This window comes from Manis javanica, chromosome 8, assembly GCF_040802235.1.
Source record: "Manis javanica isolate MJ-LG chromosome 8, MJ_LKY, whole genome shotgun sequence".
Lineage (NCBI taxonomy): Eukaryota > Metazoa > Chordata > Mammalia > Pholidota > Manidae > Manis > Manis javanica.
The window spans coordinates 116,738,358-116,756,426 of NC_133163.1; the positions used below are offsets into that span (position 1 = coordinate 116,738,358).

At 47.8% G+C, this 18,069-nt stretch overlaps 2 protein-coding genes across 8 annotated transcripts in view; one reads left to right on the forward strand and one right to left on the reverse strand.

The window, feature by feature from the left end:
• PIAS1 (protein inhibitor of activated STAT 1) overlaps window positions 1-5,549 on the forward strand; it is a 119,211-nt gene extending 113,662 nt beyond the window's left edge. For both annotated transcript variants that reach the window (XM_037010045.2, XM_073212066.1), the window contains exons 13-14: window positions 929-966; window positions 1,593-5,549. In XM_037010045.2, the coding sequence (XP_036865940.1) occupies window positions 929-966; window positions 1,593-1,886 (332 nt within the window). In that variant the 3' untranslated portion in view covers window positions 1,887-5,549. The remainder of the gene's footprint in view (window positions 1-928; window positions 967-1,592) is intronic.
• A 2,386-nt stretch (window positions 5,550-7,935) lies between these two features.
• On the reverse strand, window positions 7,936-17,318 carry CALML4 (calmodulin like 4). 6 transcript variants are annotated; one of them, XM_017675478.3, is made up of 5 exons: window positions 17,063-17,195; window positions 16,931-16,961; window positions 12,308-12,448; window positions 10,543-10,731; window positions 7,936-8,235 (listed from the first exon to the last, which is right to left on the reverse strand). In XM_017675478.3, the coding sequence occupies exons 1-5, from the start codon at window positions 17,063-17,065 to the stop codon at window positions 8,138-8,140; spliced, it is 462 nt and encodes a 153-aa protein (XP_017530967.2). In that variant the 5' UTR covers window positions 17,066-17,195; the 3' UTR covers window positions 7,936-8,137. The 6 variants fall into 6 exon arrangements, with proteins under 6 accessions (XP_017530967.2, XP_017530969.2, XP_017530966.2 ...); XM_017675480.3 differs by having other exon boundaries at window positions 12,308-12,413; window positions 17,063-17,172; XM_017675477.3 differs by lacking the exon at window positions 16,931-16,961 and having other exon boundaries at window positions 17,063-17,318.
• Between the last annotated feature and the right edge of the window lie 751 nt (window positions 17,319-18,069).

The following is an 18,069-nucleotide window of genomic DNA, read 5'->3' on the forward strand; positions in this document are numbered from 1 at the left end:
ATGTCATGTGCTCAGTGGCTACTTTATTGGACAACGCAGCCCTGTTTTCCACTTAGCTCCCTGCCGAATCTCACTCTCAAGTACCACGATTCTGTGCATTTTGCAGGTCCTCATGTGATCATCTGTTCTAGTGCAGACAGTGGGTTGATCCCCAGAATATTTGTACTGTTGTCGTACTGGTGTCTACGTCTGCTTGTTATACGTTTCCCCAAGCTCAGACATCACAGTGAGGCGCTTTGTTCATGTCGGTTTACTTGCTCTTGTCACCCTGCACAAGGGGCAGTGTGGACAAGACTGTGAACCAGAAGGGGCTGCTGGCAGTGACTTCCTGGCAGCCAGACATCAGGCCTGGGCTTTCTGTAGCAGCCACCACCCAGCCAGTACCCTCAGCCCTCCTGCCCCCTCATGCCGCGAGAGTCTTTATCTGGCATAAATAGTGGCAAGTGAGCAAATTTGAGAAAGAAAGAAAATCTGGGATACAACTTGCTTAACTTCTTTTAACCTTCAGTTCTCATCCACAAAATGAGACCCAAAATAATTACATACCTCAAGGAGTTCCTGTGAGGAATAAATTAGGGTAGATGGAAAGGGTGTTTAAGATGGGTCCATGAAAGCATCTGGGGGAAACGGACCCACCATTTTAAAGGGCCCACGTTAGCTCTGTTGGGCCGGCCGTGGCCAAGTTCCATAGCAGGAGTCACACAGAGGGCAAATCTCTGCTGGACCTCGGCCCTCAGCTGTAGGAGCCTAGAGGTGGGAGGGACATACAACATTCAGCTCAACTCCTCGTGCTCAAATAAAATTCTAGATGAATTTACAATTAGCATTTAGCATTTGTGTTTATTTTCAAAGTAGTAGGGCATTTGGGAGGGTTTTTTCTTTGTTTGGTTTTTTTTCCCCAAAACTAAAATAATCTTTTCTCCCACAGGATTAGATTTCTTTCCTTTCTTGTCAGGAGACAATCAGGTATGTTATATGAAAAAAGTTCTTGTTGTTTTAACTGTACATTAAAATAATTAAAATATATAGCCAAAAGAGACGTTTCCTTAGAAAATTCAGAGTAGTCATACCCATTATTGTTACGGTTTCAAGAATTTAAATAAAAACCCCTTTGTTTCAGTTGTGCCTGAGTATATAGTTAAGAACAGTATCTACTTCGTGGTTTCCAGTACTGTTTTGCAAAGAAACAGGACAGTGAATGATATATTAAGTGATTGTTTTCATGGCCAAATTGTTCCATAAAAGAGGAAAGGGGACGGACTGTCCTCCTTTGGCTGCTCCTGATACCCTTTGGAAATAGGATTTTGAAAATTGTTTGCAATACAAATCAAAACAAAGAACAAAAAAAATTTTTGTTTTCTGTTTTTCCTCCCCAGTTTGAGATACAGAAGTGTCTCAAGATCAATAATGAGATCATTACATTTGATTTGCAGAGCATTTTATTGAATATTTCAGAAACTCAGAATATATTCAAATTAGGACTTTCTTCTGCTGAGAATTTATAAGAGTTATAAGAATTATAAGAATTTATAAGAATTATACTAATTTATAAGTATAATTAACAATGTTTGTCTTTTGTTTGCCTCCACCAGCATTATAACACCTCCCTCCTTGCCGCCGCAGCAGCCGCCGTTTCAGATGATCAAGACCTCTTACACTCGTCTCGGTTTTTTCCATATACCTCCTCACAGATGTTTCTTGATCAGTTAAGCGCAGGAGGCAGTGCCTCTCTGCCAACCACCAACGGGAGCAGCAGCGGCAGTAACAGCAGCCTCGTCTCCTCCAACAGCCTGCGGGAGGGCCACGCGCACGCCGTGGCGAGCAGAGGCGGCGCGGACGCGGCGTCCATCTTCGGCATCATCCCCGACATCATCTCACTGGACTGATCGCCTCGCCCTGCCGCTCCCGTGCCCGCGCCAGGTTAAGGAACTTTGGCAGAAAGAAGAGAACTTTGTGCGATGTTTTACCTTATTCTGTTTAGAAAAGTACACAAGCGTGTTTTTTTCCTTTTTTTAGGGAAAAAGTTAAAAGAAATGTACAGAGAACAAAACTATATTTTCAGTTTTACTTTTGTATATAAATCTAAGACTGCCTATCTGATAAAACACTTGTAAAAAAAAAAAAGGAAAGAAAAGAAAAAAAGAAAAAAAAAGCAAGTACCCACAAACCACCTTCAGTTCATTTTTTCCTGGATTCTGAAGATTTTTTTCATCATTTGTCCTATGGTTTTGGTTTTATTTTACTTCAATGGCATTATTTTATTTGCAATAACAAAAGGAATTGCATGTTTGAAGTTTTAAATTGTGGGCTTTTCTTTGTTGTGGGGAGGGGGCTGGGGGGATAGTTTTAATTTCCATTTTCTAAAAATGACAGACTGGGGTTCTGTTTGTGTGGGTGTGCATATTTTATCCAGCCTTAAGTTATAAATCTCATCTGTCCCACTGCATTCCCGTTGTATTTTCAGGACATAGCTCGTGGGTGGGTGTGTGTTCGGTTTGTGTGTCCGTGTGTATTTTTCTGTCATTACTGTTCCTTCTCCCAAGTTTGCATTCAGTTGCCTGCTTCCTTCCTTCAAAGTGCTCTGAAGGTCTTGAACTCACATCTGCGCATCTTTATTGACTATCCCAATTGCATGTTGTCCATCACATATTCTCTCTTATTTGCTCGATATCCCTGAGAAATGTTTTAGAGGTTGGAGTAAAACTGTGTGGGTAAGGAGAGGGCTTTGCAGACCTGTGAGAAATACACTTTCGACTAGTTCTTTATTCTAAATTTGGATTGCCAGTATTATGTATTTAAACCAAGTCTGTGAACACCTGCTTTTTTGGCCACAGGGTAACAAGTTTTCTTGTGAGATCTTCATGCCAAAGTAGGAAGTAAAAATAGCTTAGAAAGCACTGTTGGGTGTCTTGAGCAGCTGACAGAGGTAAGGTTCCATCACCTCAGAAAAGAAAAGAAAAGAAAAGAAAAGAAAGTCGGTTATCTGAAAAGTAAATTCTGTTAGGGAAATGCAATGCACCACACACGTCAATCTGTAGAAATTCCTATCTGAGAAACAGTTGAAATTCATGATGGGCTTGATCCCTAGTCGTTGTTTCTCCCTGGTTCTGAATGTACTTATTTTCTTAGCCTAGCTATATGGTTTGTTTTATTTTTTTCCTCACCTTTTAAAGGAAAGCATGACATAGGAAAGTCAAGTTCTTTTTAGAATTCATGAATCTGATCTATTAGTAATAATGGAGCATGTAAATATTAAAAACTGTTTTTCAGGCGATGAGTGAGGGTTAGAGGGAAGGAAAAGTGGTTCTACTTGTGTTCCAAAATCCTCAGTAAAGAAGGTATTATGTTCTTCAGGGAAGAGCTGAAGGTGTTTAAAATATTTTTTTAGCTGATTGAGGAGTATAGCAGGTTTAACAGAAAAGATAAGGGGCATAATGATTAGCAGCTTTCCTGATGATTTTTATATCAACTGTTAATGTTCTCAGAGTTGTTCTTAGAGTTGATGAAGGACCACCTTTGTGTATAAAACTGTCATTTTAGACTTTGCAGTGGTAACAAAATGACCTACTTTAATCCAAGTAGAATTCAAGATGGCTGAATCTTCAGTTTGTGAAGAATGAATGGTTCACATGACTGTGTGGCATCTAAAAATAATGCGTTTTTATAGCATCTCTCTGCCACTAAATTGTTGACTTGAATTTTAAAAAACAAGTTGGTGTTGATATGTATATGTGTGTGTGTGTATATATGTATTTATAGACATGTGTGTATGAGTGACAAGTGAGTTATATAGTCTTCCCCTACGCATGTGTATTCCACACAAACATGGCTGAGTTATAGTCACTAAATTTGCAATAAAAAGTTCATTGTTGGTTAAAACAGCAAATAGTTTTTAAATAAATCTGAGTAAACACTTTAAGAACTCTCATTGCCATAGGCTAATATCTAATAGTATAATTTGTGTCTAAGTTCAGATTGGGGTCGAAATTACTTAAATTGTGGGGAATTGCTTTTAATTTCACATTTAGTAGGAAACATTTCTATTCAACTACCTAAGATAAAACAAATAGTTTGGGGTTTTTTTTGTCATTAGTTGTCTCAAAGTTCTGATCAATAACTTTGTGTATGATGCTGAATTACAAACTCTTATATTATCCAGTTGAAAACCCATCCCTGTACTTGCTTCAGTCCCGTTTTAGAGATGTTTAATTTCCCTCCATGTCCCCCCTTATACCAACCTAAGGGAAGAACAGGTAATAGAACTAAATGTCTTGTCTTGTGGCTTTGCTCACGTCTCCACAGGAGAAAATAACGGTTGGGTTGTCTTTTCGTTTTAGTTCACTCCACTCTAAGGAGTATGTTTCCTTCAGTTGTTGACTTTCCAGAATGTTGCATTAGTAGTGGCTGTTACTCCGTTCTCATGGCTGATACTAGCCACTCAGACTTTCATGATCTGCAGTAATTATTAGTAGAGTTATGCACTGCATCTTTATCTTATCTTCTCTAAGTTTCACAAAAAGCTCGTAGGCATTTCATCTCTTTCTTGCCTTAGCCGACCCTCCCTCCCCCCACCCATGCCAACACTGACATGCTGTCTGCGGACAGTAGCAATTCTCAGAATTTCTAGGCGAGTTGCCACCATCCCCCTTGCCTTGGTCTTTCATACTAGGTGTCATATGTTTGCGTTTCTGTAAGTACTGTCTGTGTGTATACATACATATGCATATATGCACACACATCTTTGATAAAATAGCTGTTTGACTAGCAGGGTTGAAGTGGCTTTTAATTATTTTATGGGCATTATTGGACACATCTTTTTAAAACAGTCTGAACCTTAACTATACCACACTTGGTTGACTAATTTTTTGAACATTAAAACTTTTTTACATATGTTGATTTAGACATTATCGCAATACATCATTACTGACTTAGGAAAGATTCACATAAGCGTCTGAAAAATGTAGTTTCTTCGCAGATTTTCCTTTAAGTCAAATGTCTGAAGCTCAATGAAAATACATCCCAATATTTAATTACTAATCGTGGAAAGAGCATTGTTTTTAAACAGTTCCTAATTTTAAGTACATAAAACACTTCAAGATCTTCGGGACTTTAAGGCATATGTGAAATTAGTAAGGATTTTGTTTTATCAATATATGTTGAATTCTGTTTTTTAATTTAAAGAAAACACAAAGCTTAGATTTCAGAAATAAGGAGGGAGAATAGCTGGTGGTCCCAGAATGTGCTGCTGTTAATTGTTTAATTAACAAAGGGGAAAATGTATATAAACAGATATAAAAGTTACCATAAATTCCATGAAACTTAAATCTGTGATTCATTGCCTTAAAACTTTCTCTCTTAGAATTCCCATACCGCATGCCAAACCAGTAAAATGGCTTTTAAAAATGTATAGTAGACCAATGTCAGTTTGTATAAAAGTACCAAGTGAAAATATTTATTACATGCATTGGAAAAAAAAATTGTTTACCTATTGAATGTTACCTGTTTATGTAGAGCTCTTTAGATGTAATAAAAGAAAAGCCTTCAGTTAATTTGTCTTCTGTAAAATATACTGCTGGGTATACAAGGGGACAGACCCTATGAGGAAAGTGATAATACTTTGAACTTCCAAAGCACCTTTCAGCCAGAGTTCAAAGCACTACTGTGGTAATTGAGGATTGGCATGGATTTCACCTGTCCTCTTCCAACATGCTTTGAGGTGAGTGAGGAGTATACAGCTGTCATTCCTCTTTCTTACTGAAATTTGGCTAGCTTTGTGATGAACCGCAGCATCCGTTTAGTTTTAAATTTGTTGAATCATTTTCAGTTTGAGTGCTAACAACACTGTGGCCTTCTTTGTAAACAATACGAGGTGCTAGGTAAACCAACTGGAATTTCAGGAATGATTGTGAAACCCAGACAGGGTAGTGGAGAGGCCTTTCCTGGAGTAGAGATTTAAAGCAGAACGTGTCACAGGATCTTGGAACCACTGAACACCCTCAATCAGGACCGTGCCCCTGTGGAGAAGAGCTTCAGGTTCTCATTACCACTCCATTCCACTTACTTTTGGCAAAATGTACTGCAGATTCCTGGTAGGCAAATGAGATGATGAAAACTCGCTTTAAGAGCATACTGGGATCATTCAGTGACAGACATAAAAAAGCTCCGAGGGAAAGTATCCTGTTATTACAGCCCAGAACTTCTGTCCCGTCTGAACCATAGTTACCTGCTGTCTAATCCCTGGTGTTCCAGGTTGGATGTGTGGACTGGTTTCCTAATGTCCAGGATGAGCCAAACGAGATGGGCTAGGACCGGGGCGCCTTGCCTGATGATGAAATACAGCAGTTGTTCAAGCCAACATTAACCAGTCCTCAGGTGAGTCAGGAGACAGTGATGGTTAAGCGCCGGGGCCCCTCCCGTGCTCTGACCTCTTCCAGGGTCCTGGGAGGAGCCCTAGAAATTCTATAGTTCTATTTTTGTATTAAAGAAGAATGCCAAATCGCATAAGCCTCAGGCCCCACAAAACGGATCTGCCTCTGCACCTTGTGAACCCAGGCTCCCTGCTGGGTGATCAGGGTCTGGGCCATTTACTGCCTGCTCCCCCACCCCCCACCCACGACCCTCCCTGCGGCTCCCAGGAATTCCTCTTCACTCCCACTGGCAATTACACTGTTGGGAAAGTGAGAGTCTCTCTTCTCTCAGGACCTGGTTTCCGTCTGAAGCCACGTGAGCTGGATGCACCAAGACTGGCTGGCCGGTCCCCTGCAGTTCTCGTGCCTGGCCCTGACATCGGTGTCCTGGATAACCTCTCAAAGACACCTCCCTCTTAGTTTGGTTTTCTCCTTTAGCCACGAAGGCACCATTAGAAAAAGCCACAGCCCAGAAAGCCCAGTTGTGATAACATATAAGGATGAAAATCTCTCCTTAGAGCTCTCTGTCCTGCCCTGCTCCCTGCCACCCCCACACCCCAACATGCCGGTGTGTGACTCCAGCCCTTTTTAGGGCTGTGCTGACCACCAATGTCCACAGATTGGATGAGCACACAGGCAGCAGCAGCCTGGTACTTGCTGGCTAAATAACCCACTTAAAAATCCACTGGAGATGAAGAGCTCCCTGCAGGGCCGGTACCCCTACTGCGTTTTGCAGGGCCCTGTTCGTCTCCATGAGTCCTGGGGAAACGGCTTGAAGGCCACGATCAGTTTGGCCCACTCGAGCCGACCATCCTGGTGCCGCAAACCTCCCCGTCCACAGGCCAGGGGAGAGCTTGAGATTCTGACAGGGGCCTCGCCAGGGGCCTTCGCAAGCTCTGCAGGGCCTCAGTGTCACGTCTGGTTTCCTTTGGTGCGGGCCGTAAAGTCGGATCACTCCCCCTACTGGTAGCTGATGCTGCTTTGAACATGAGTGTTTTCACCCCATACTCTATGAATGAATATCCTGAATTATGTTACTATGTATTGAGATGGGAATGGGAGAATTTGTTATTGAGATGGGAATGGGAGAATTTGTAAGTAGCCCTGTGATGCTACAAGAAATGTTACCACAGTTGTTTGCTTGTTTTTAGCTCTTGTTGCCCTTTCTCAGCCAGCTCTGGCTTTATTTTGCAATTGTGGAAGGTGGTTCCACTATTATTTAGCCAAATAAAGAATACAGTTTTTGCTAGAGTGCCTTTTTCAGGAGAAGCACTGCTGTGGTAACCGAGGATTGCACAGTGCTCTAAGTCTGCAAAAGCATTTTCAAGGCATTATCTCAGACCATCCTCGACAGGCCCCATGAGGTCAGAAGGAGGAATCCAACTTGAGTGAATACCCTCAGGCTTTGAGAGGGGAAATGATTTGCCCAGAGTCACACAGCTGGGACGTGGCAGAGTCAGGACTGGAACCCAGGCCCCGCTCCAGACCATAGGCTCCTTCCATGCCGGGCTAATGGTAGTTACTAAAATCAATGAACATCTTTTATTAAAGACTTGCTAACACCATGACTGAAATCATTTATTTCCATTGCTAAATTATACTCTGCTCCTCGGGTAAGGTCATCTTGCTGCGTGTTTGCCATCTCCCTAGAGTGAAAGGAACACTTCCTTTTAAAAAATTAACCAGTCTGAGTGTTCAGGCCCAGGGAAGCTCTCCTGCATTCTCTTCACTCAGTAGTCCTGCACAGGAATGGTGATCTTGTGGATAAATTCTTCATACTTCACTTGGCCATTTGGTTCAATATTTGCTTCCTTGAAAAGATCATCCACTGCAATAAATGACATTAATTTTTCAGTTTGGCTTTAGTGTTACGTTATAAGACATTGAGTTCATGAGGGGGCGGGGCTCCCAGGAGATCCTCCCTGCGTGTCCCACGGACTCTTCCCAGAGACCAGGAAATACAATAGGAACAGAAGGGACAACCCACGCCCTATCCTTGGAGACCACTGATTCAATTTAGAGTTAATCGGGCTTTCTGCAGGGGCTCGGGTAGGGGATGGGGGGTTGTATTGGTGAGGATCCAGTCACTGAAGCCAATTTGCGTTGTTTTTTTTTTTTTAAGAAAATATCTGACTCCTGTACCTATACTTTCCGGAACCTTTGGCACGGATCTTACCTTCCACAGCCCACTCTCTCAGCCTCCCAGTGGACAGTGTAGCAGCTCCCCCCGGGCCACCCTGGCCCAGGCTTTGGCCTGCTCCTGGCCTGCCTGCCTCACCTTTCAGATGGGCATGTCCCACCCCAAGAAGGGACTTGGTGACAAGTGGTGTCTGCTACCATCACCTCTTTTTTTTTAAAGTATGTGTTTTGGAGGTGGGGATAGATGGGAGAAAATGAATTCAACTGTACTTAAAACTCAAAGCATACAAAACTGCCACTGTTCTTTGATGTTGCTCAAAAAAAGAAATCATTTCATTCACCTGTTTCTTCTGGTTCTGGATTCCTCAAACAAAACGCGAGCTTGTCTCAGGCATTGGCCAGAAGAGCCATTCCAGGTTGCACGTCTCACAGTGGCCTCTTGGGCCAGCCTACCTTTGGGTACTTGGCCCATCCTCACCCTCTTGCAGAAGCTGTCTCACTGCCCTGGGTCAGCTTCCCTGCAGCTGCACATCCCAGTCACATAATTCTGGGCAGTCATAAACTATCCTGCAATTCTCTGGCCATCCTCCTCTAAAATGTAATTACTACACTCTGTGCCTCGGCCGATGGTAGTTCTGAGTATTTTTAGACCGTTGAGGAGACTGTAATTTATGTTATTTCATGGAGAAGCTTCTACCCATAAGCCCCTTGTTTCAAACCTTCCCAGTGGGCAGGTCCAAGACCCGCTCCAGTGCCAGCCATGCAGCCGCCCCCCGTCCAGAGAAGGAGCCGCCCGCATAGCCAGGTGCTGGAGTCTGAGGAGGACTTGTGGGAGGAATGGCAGTTCACGCTGAACCGTAAAGAACCAGGGTGCTGGAGTCAGCCCGTCCCAAGCCTGAGAAGGCCTCCGGCAGCCTCTCCCAGCTGCTCCAAGGATGCTTCCTAAGAAAATTGCAGGTTTTCTTCCAATTGCCCAGGCTGCAGGACTCTTACTTCTGGTGCCATCTTTTCTCTCTTCCCCAAGGGGAAGGGAAATCAATCTCCCTGCTTGTCTGGACCATGTTGCCAGTTTCTTTGAAATGTTTCTTTACTGGTCAAACAAATGAGAGGTGTGTGTGAGTTTGGGAGCCATGGTGTTGTTTTAGATAGAGATCATTAACCACAAGAATTAAAGCCCCAGCGGGTCCTCTCCGCTAACACTCCACCCGGCACATGAAAGGCCGAGGGCATCCTCAGAGTCCGGAAGGAAGGCAGGAGAGCCCACGTTTCCGAAGTTCATGTTAAAACAGCCACAGTGGAAGCTGAGACGTGAGAGCTGACGGCCTGGGGAGGCAGGGGCAGTGGACTGTGCCTTCCGTAGCTCTATTTTTAAATGCTTTGCGCTGTGCCTCTGACTTCATGTCAAATCCAAGCAGACTGCTTTATGGGGTGTTAGCTCTTGGAGGGTCCTGAGGGACTGTCTGTTATAAGCAGAGGGGGCTGGGAGATATTAAGAAACTCATCTGAGGTCCACCAGAATGAGGCAGAGACAGGAATCAAATCTAATTCAAACCACAGCCATGCAACCCCTCCATTGGTCTCTTGTGACTTAACCAAAGGCTAAAGGTCCCTTAGGTCTGAACCCTTTTCCTCCATGCACTTGCATCCTAGCTCAGCCCTCCCGCCCTAACCACTGACTGGCAAGCCGGGCAGCCTAACTAGAAGTGGCAGCCTGTGGGGCCGGTGGGTGTGGCAGCCCAGACAGAGGAGCTAGCCAGGCAGGTAGAAAGACACCAGCATTCCCTTCACCCCGGCAGACTTCCCTACTATCACTAGACCCCCTAGTTCCCCTGGGCTCAGGTTGGAGTTCACTGAGCTGGCATCTAGTTGCAGCCTTCTGGGGCATGTGTCAAATGCGGTGTCTGCACAATTCTGGCAGCATGGATTGGGCTTTGGTGTCCCCCCTGCAGCTCCTGAATCCTCCCCACTCTTGGGAAAGAGGAACCCAGCCGGTTACCTTCCTGCTGGGTGAGCTTCTCCCCCAATTTCATGAGTTTGGACCGCAGCTCAGATGCCATGATGTAGCCTTTCTTCTCCTTGTCAGCCATCAACATGGCCAAAAGAATTTCCTTCTTTGGGTCCTCTTGTTTTATTTGCATGTGCATAATGGTCAGGAAAGTGGAGAAATCCAGCTCCCCATTTCTGTCTAGGAAACCCCCCAAACACAGCAGAGTTAGCAGGCAGGAAGAGGCTCTTAGGGAAGCGAGCTGGCCTCCTGCCCAAGCCTTCATGGCCAGAGCAAGAGCCACCTAATTCAGGAAGTGCTGCGATGGTGGCAGTGGTCATGGTGAAGAGGATGCCGAACCCCAACGAGTTCCCATGACAGATATGCCTCACTTAATGCTTGGAGCAATCCCCAGTGACTATGTTATCATCATCCCATTTCACCCACTGAGAAGACAGAGCCCAGAGAGTCACCTCAGACAGCAGTGGCAGGGCCCAGATGGAGCATCACCTCCTCTGCCCCCTTCTAGGTGTTTCCCTCCTTTCTGAATTGGGGGGAAGTAGTCTGCATGGCCATGCCCCTGTGACAGCCACCGCAGCACATTCACAGGATGGACAGGTGACCCCGCCTGGAGCCTCGAGCTCCAGTGCCACCCAGGCTGCTCACCTGCTCTTCCCCTCACTGCAGCCACCCCCCACCCCCTGAACCATCTTCCCAGCCCATACCCCTCCTCCAAGCAGCCAGGGGCCTCAGCCCAGGCCCGGCTGGGCTACAACTGCAGGAAATCAGAACTTCCCCTGACCACAGCTTCCTGTTTGGAGGAGACTGTAACCAAAGGAAACCACCACCCCTTCAGAGCTCAAAATAGGGGATCTCAGTCCCCGAGCACCGTGCCCCCAGGCCCCGCTCGGCCTGCTCCAGGATGGGCTCCGGCGCTGCTGCGGGTACGCTCTGCTGGGACCTCAGGACAAGTGTAGCGGACGGTGGGAGCCCAGCTGAGAGATAAGGGAACAGTCCAGAGACTAAGTCGCCTCTGGCTCTAGGTCAAGTGCTCTTTCCAGGCCAGCCCCTTCCTCAGGGCCATCCTTCCTGAGTGTCCAGCTACATGCAAACAGCCACCTTGGCCTCTGACCCCACTCCTTTTGTTTCTTTAAAAAAAAGAAGCAAAAAAAACCCCCACCTTGTCTGTTTCTGGTTATAAAAGTCTGTATGTTCCCATTGTCAAAAATACAGGAAACAACAATAAAGGGAATGAAAATCATCCATAATCCCACCACGAGAGAGAACCACGTGGTACTGTTTTGGGTGGGTTTTCTTCCACTCTCCTCCACCCCCCTGCCCGCAGTATTGCAATGTTTAGGATGTCAGTCTTTGAAATCAGAAGAATTCCCAGACTGCCAAGGGACCGACCCTGAGTCTATCACAGCTTGAGGACTTGAACTAAGCACATGACAAATACTCAATAAAGGGAAATTGTTCTTCTGAAAGAACATTGGAGTTACGTTTGCACTGCCTTTACTGCAGGTGGGTGATCACCTTGCTGGAACACCTAGGTTGGGCGATTCTCTGTGAGACCGGGTGATGCCGGTCGCTGTGACAGGTGTCTGCACAGCTCTGGGCTGCTGAGCTCTGACTACCGCCTGCCCCTCAAACTTCTGAGCTGTTTGCACCCCCACCATCTGTACCTGCTGCCAGGTCCCTCCCAGGACTACAGATGCGGGACCCACCAGCCCAGGCGGCTGCTGCTCGGCGGCCAGCTCTGGGCCAGCCCACTCACCTATGCCGTGAGTCCTCAGGTGCTGCTGTGCCTCCCCCGGCGTGGGGCTGGCCCCCAGGCATCTCATCAGCACCAAGAGGTCAGTGGCTTTGATCTTGCCCCGCTGCTGCTTGTCATACAGGGAGAAACACTCCTTGTACTCTGGGGACCGCCCAGAAGGGAGAATCAGCAGCCCGCATTCGCTCGCGCCCAGTGCCTCCGTCCCCGTCCCTTCTCTCCCTTCCCTTTCCTTTTGTACTCTCTCTCTTCCTCCCCTCCTAGGGTGGCCAGATCAGCAAATAAAAATTTAAACTTTAAATTTTTTTTAAATGAAACTGAATTTTGGATAAAAAATGAATACATTTTTAGTTTAAGCATGTCCAAAAGTTTGCATGGGATATACTTATTATAAAAAGTATTTGTTGTTTACCTGAAATTCACATTTACCTGGGTGTCCTGGATTTTACCTGGCAACTCAGTCCCCTGCCTCTCTCCTGGCTTCCTTCCCTGCCCCTTTCTCCTCTCCCCCTTTTCTCCCCTCCCACACGTGACTAAAACCACAGGAAAGCTCTCTCCAGCCCAGGGAGACCAGCACCCCCAGGGCTACCAGACTCCCCCGGGGCCTTTGCAAAGACACCTCATGTGGGAAATGAGATCTAATGCCTGTGGGTCACCGAAAGGACCAGAAATACCCTCTGGGGAGGCCTGGCAGGGAGTGGGGCTCATGCGGCAAGAACTGCTATCACAGCTGCGGGCATTGTGAGCCTGCTGCCCAGCCCTGGCCTCCCGGCTGCTGAGCTCTCAAGCTGCCCTCTGATACAAGTCTTGGTCTTAAATACTTTAAGGGATACTGTGAGGAAGTTCTTCCAGGCTCTGACTAGATCCAGCTTGCTGCTCTCCCCAAACCCTTTCTTTCTTGGAGATGAAATCGTTGTCAGAGCCAAGGCCCCTTTAGACCCAGCGGCAGGGACCCGCAGAGCACCAGGAGCCCAGCTGGGAGCTCTCTGGGCCCCTCCACAGAGATTCTGACTCAGGGGTTGGGAGCAGGGCTGCCATCAGAATTGGGCAAAAGCGCCGTGGGTGATTCTCCAATTCCTGAGGCCCACAGGCTGGAGCCACTGCTTGAGGCCCACCACGGAACCCTCCTGGGCCCTGCCCTGGCCCCCACAGCATCCTGCTCTCTGCCATCTCTCACACACCAGGCTGACTCCTCAGCTGATATAACAAAACAACCCACAGAAGATGGACTGGTGGGTCCCATAGGGGTGGGGGCTGGGCAAAACAGGGGAAGGAGATAAAGAGGTACAAACTTCAAAGTATAGAATAAATTAGTCATGAGGATGGAAGTATAGCATACGGAATATAGTCAATAAAATTGTAATTTCTTTGTATGTTGACAGATGGTAACGACACAGTGGTGAGTACTTCGTAATGTATATAATTGTTGAATCACTATGCTGTATATCTGAAACTAATATAATCTGAAACTATATTTCAATAAAAAATGAATAAAAATAAAAACATTGCATGATTTTCTTAAAAAATAAAACCAAACAAATCAACAGTGACAGCTCACACTACTGAGCCCTTTACTCCCCGGCCCTTGCTTCACCCTCACTGTGACCCTGTGATGCGCTCCCTTCATTGCTCCCATTTTGCAGATGGAGCAAGAAGGCTGGAGCAGCTGCAGGCCCGGAAAAGGGCCACCGGGCCACAGGGCTCCTGAGGCGGAGCTCTGCCCAGGGGGCCACGCGGCGTCCTCCACTCCCAGAAAAGGCCACTAGGGGGCAGCAGAGTGTGCAGGGGGTGGAGGGTCTCCACCCTGGGCCTAAGGCTCCTTCATGTTCCCTAATAAAGGCCTCTTCTGGCAGCATAGGTGTTCGCAGGCCTGCTTAGAGGGATTTAGAGACAATTTGCTGCCTTTATGCCTGTGGAGAGGTTAATGAGGGAAAGCCCTGCCATCTCAGAACTTCCCAGAGCCTGGGCTGCAGTAGGGGCCAACCGTATTCAGGACCAGTTGGCCGGGGCCTAGCCTAAGGCCCCACCTTTGGCTCTTGCAAAGCCTAATATCCTCCAGGAGGGCCCAGAGCCCACTGGGACGATGCTGTCATTTTACATCAGGGGTCAGGAAGGGGGCTCCACTGCGTGCAAGGCTTAAGCCCAACCGCCCCCCGCCACCAGTGCCCCTTCTCGGGACCTCTCACAGCCACCGTGCCTTGCCTTCCCTCAGGGTTTGCCTGCAGGGGAGGCATGGGCCCACTGACCTTTCGAGGCCTCATCCTATGGCAGCTGCCCCTGCTTGGCCAGTACCAGAAGGCGGCCCTCGCCCTTGGAGCCTGGAATCAGCCAGAGTCTACAGATGGGCAAACTGCCCCCTCCCACATGTCCTGCATTGGTAACTGGGGCCTGTGGCCCCTGACATCAGCAGGGCTAGGGTCAAACGGAGGTCCATCTTCTAACAAACCATTACATAAAATATGTTCTGTCTTCCTACCTTAAAAATATACCATTCAAAGGCCAGATCTGAACTTGAATTCCCGTGCTGGAACAAGACAGCAGGGCTGTTCTTCCATCCCCTGGTCAGGCCCCCATGGCCTCCAAACCTGCTTGCCCTCCCACCTGGGTTTTTCTCCTGATAGGTTGGCCATCAAACATTCCATATATTTTACTACATTTGTCATCCTTCTCTCCCTGGAAGTGGGCACCATGAGACAGGGATTTGGTCCATTGTGTTCATGGCTCTATTTTAATGCCAGAACTTGGCTGCCACAGGAAAGGGCTCAAATATATTTGTTGAATGAGAGAATGAATGGGGTTAGAAATACCCATTAGGTCTTCCCTTTGAAAATGCAAATGCTCAGGACAAGAAATAGTCCTCCAGGGTCTAGAAGAACAGCTGTGTGCTGGCAAATGTTTAACACCTGGCTCTGATGACGTAAGGATATACGTTTATTACCAATTTTACAGATATAAAGGTTGTGCAGCAGACAATTTACAGATAATCACATATACAATATTCTTAATTATAAAGTCCCTTTTAGCAATAATCAATAATCAACTGACCATCACAAGTGAGTTTTGCCAACTCTTATGTCTATTGCCAGCCTATGGTTTTGATTCCACAGTGATTTGACAAGCGAGCTTGTATGTCAATGAACGCAACTCTTTCCCCAGTGAATGTGTTGTCATTAAATCTGGTAAATGAACTACTGTTAAACTATTTCTCACCCTTCTATAAATTACATTCATTAAACTGAAATCTTTTAAATCTTCAACACTACTGATTGCAGTAGGGTTAAAATTTTGTTTTGTATAGATGCAGAGATCAGAACATTGCTTGATCCTACATTATTTAATAATGGCTGATTTTAACAACCAGGTCACAAAATTCTTAAAACCATACCACCCTGCTCATGCTAGCTAGAGCAAGCAGGACCCAGCACATGTGTGGGTGCCAGGCCCAGTGTCAGACACATGATTGGCATTACCCTTTCTGTCACTCACAGCAGCCTGGTGAGGCAGTGTCATTACTCCTACTTCACAGATAAGAAAACTGAGGCTCAGAGGTGACTGGACCAGGTCTGCTGGCTCCAAGGTCCCTGTGCTTCCCACTCTAGCAGGCCGCCCCTATCCGGTCCTGCATTCATTCATTAAACATTGGAGGCCACCCTCTTGGTGTCAGATACTGGGATACAAAGGAGATCAGTGAGCCTCCAAGCAGGCGTGGGTAGGGGACTGCTGAGGCCGGCAGCTTGGTTTAAGACTTGAGTCACCACCTTCTCTTTTACACTTGGGCAAGAGCCCTGCCCTGGGCTTTGTGTTTTAAATGCACTTAGGCTGGCCCTCTGGGGGGTGAGGATATTGAGGGGTCTGTGAGGAGGCAATTGCCTGGAGCCTGCAACCCACCCACTCCTGTCTAGACCAAGCTCTGGGCACCCAGAACACTGGATACCTGCACAGGCAACCTTAGGCCCACCTCCAGGGCCCGAAGGACTCGACCTGGGCTCTTCCGGGCTCTCCCCTGCCCACATCTGGGCCCCTGAGTTCTCTTAACTCAAGTCTTTCCTCCTAGCCTGTTGGAAACAGAACTATGCCTGAGTGAAACTGAAGCCTGCTTAGAGGCAGGCAAGTTAGGGGCTCAGGGAGAAAGTGCTCCAAACACCAGAGCGAAGCATGGTGTCAGGGCAAAGAGACCTCAGAGACCACCTAAGCTAGCCCCCCATTTTACAGATGGGGAGACTGAGGCCCATGGAGCAGGGAGTGCAGCCTGAGCTCTTCTATCTCTGCCAATCACAAAGCCCCCTCTTTTGTTTGGCCCTCAAGCCAGTGAGTGGTGTCTCTCCCCCTCTCCTATCCTCTCTCCCCCAAATCCAACAATCAGTTTTCAGAGGAAAACCTGGTGAGCTATTTCCCCTCTCACCCCACCTTCTAAATCCCACTGACAAATGTGATACCAACATTTCTACCCCTGAGCCTCCACCGAGTAGTGGTGTCCCTAGAAGCAGCGGGCCCCTGGCCCGTGGGTGGGCCAAGCATTCCCGCCAGCCGCCTTCCTCGGGACCCACACAAAATGAGCAGAGCAAATTGCCTAATGAGACCCACATTTTGCTGTGAGTTGTTAATTAACAAGCAAACTTAACCTACCATTAATTTGGTCCTGGGAAAGAAACTTGGCCTGCAGCGGAGAGGAAAACAGTCAGGGAGGGGCTTCACGAACACGCCCCCCACCCCCACCCCTAGCACACCAGCAAGGCGGGCGACACGGACCCCGCTTACCATGGCAGGGCCTCCCGCTGCTCCCAGAACCGCCTCCTTGGTGCCCCTTCTTCCCAGCTCTAAGTCGAAAGTCTGCCAAGCAGGGTGGAGGCCCCAGTAATAAATCCTCGGCTGCCATGGAGACCAGGCCCAGCGCCAGGGGTCAGATTCCAGCTTCCCATGCACAGCTGACGCCCCGTCCACTACCTGGGCGGGGCGGCAGGTTTGATTTTGAGAAAATAGGCCTACAGACTGGCTCTCCCGCGATTCATTTCTGCATCAGGATGTTGATGCTCTGCGGCAAACACCACTTTTCCTTACTGGGGGCCTCCATGGACACTGAAGAGGGATCAGTGATACGCAGAAAGGGACTCCGGAGTGGGGCTGCTCCTGGGCCCCACCTCGGCCTGCCTCGGTTGTGGGTTCTCTCGTTCCCCTGGGACTGACAAGCTCCTGCTGGGTGTCCGCAGCGCACTGTCTTACCCAGAGCTCACCCCACACCCTGCCACCGAGGCGCAGCACAGCCGAAGGCGCCTCCAACGCCAAAGGTTTGGGATGCAGTCCGCAGAAGGGACACAGGCCCTGGCGCTCTCAGGCTGGATTCAAAGCCTTCCCTTCTGCCTGTTTGCTGAGTGACCTTGGGGCTGCTCTGTGCCTCTGTCTCCTTGCTGGGCCTCATCCCAGAGCTGAGGGGATCATGTAGCCAGCGTAGTCTGTTCTCAGCAGGTATCAGTTCTCTGCCTCCCTCCCTGGTCCCTGGGGTAGGGGTTGGGAAAGTGCCAGCTCTGGGTCTCTTGGGTGACTTCCCTGGGCGAGGGCTCCTCCTTTCCTTCCTTTTCCCCCTCTTCCCCCACCACAGCTCCCATCCCTTCTGCAGAAGCTGCTGACTTTCCCCATTTCCTCACTGGTTTATGTGGCCCCCCAGCCCCCCCGGAAGTGTGGGTGGTTCCTGCAGCTGCTGTGCTGGGCACTGCAGGCTGTCACCCTTCACCTCCTCTTCCAAGCTGGGAGGCCTGTCTGGGGCGCCC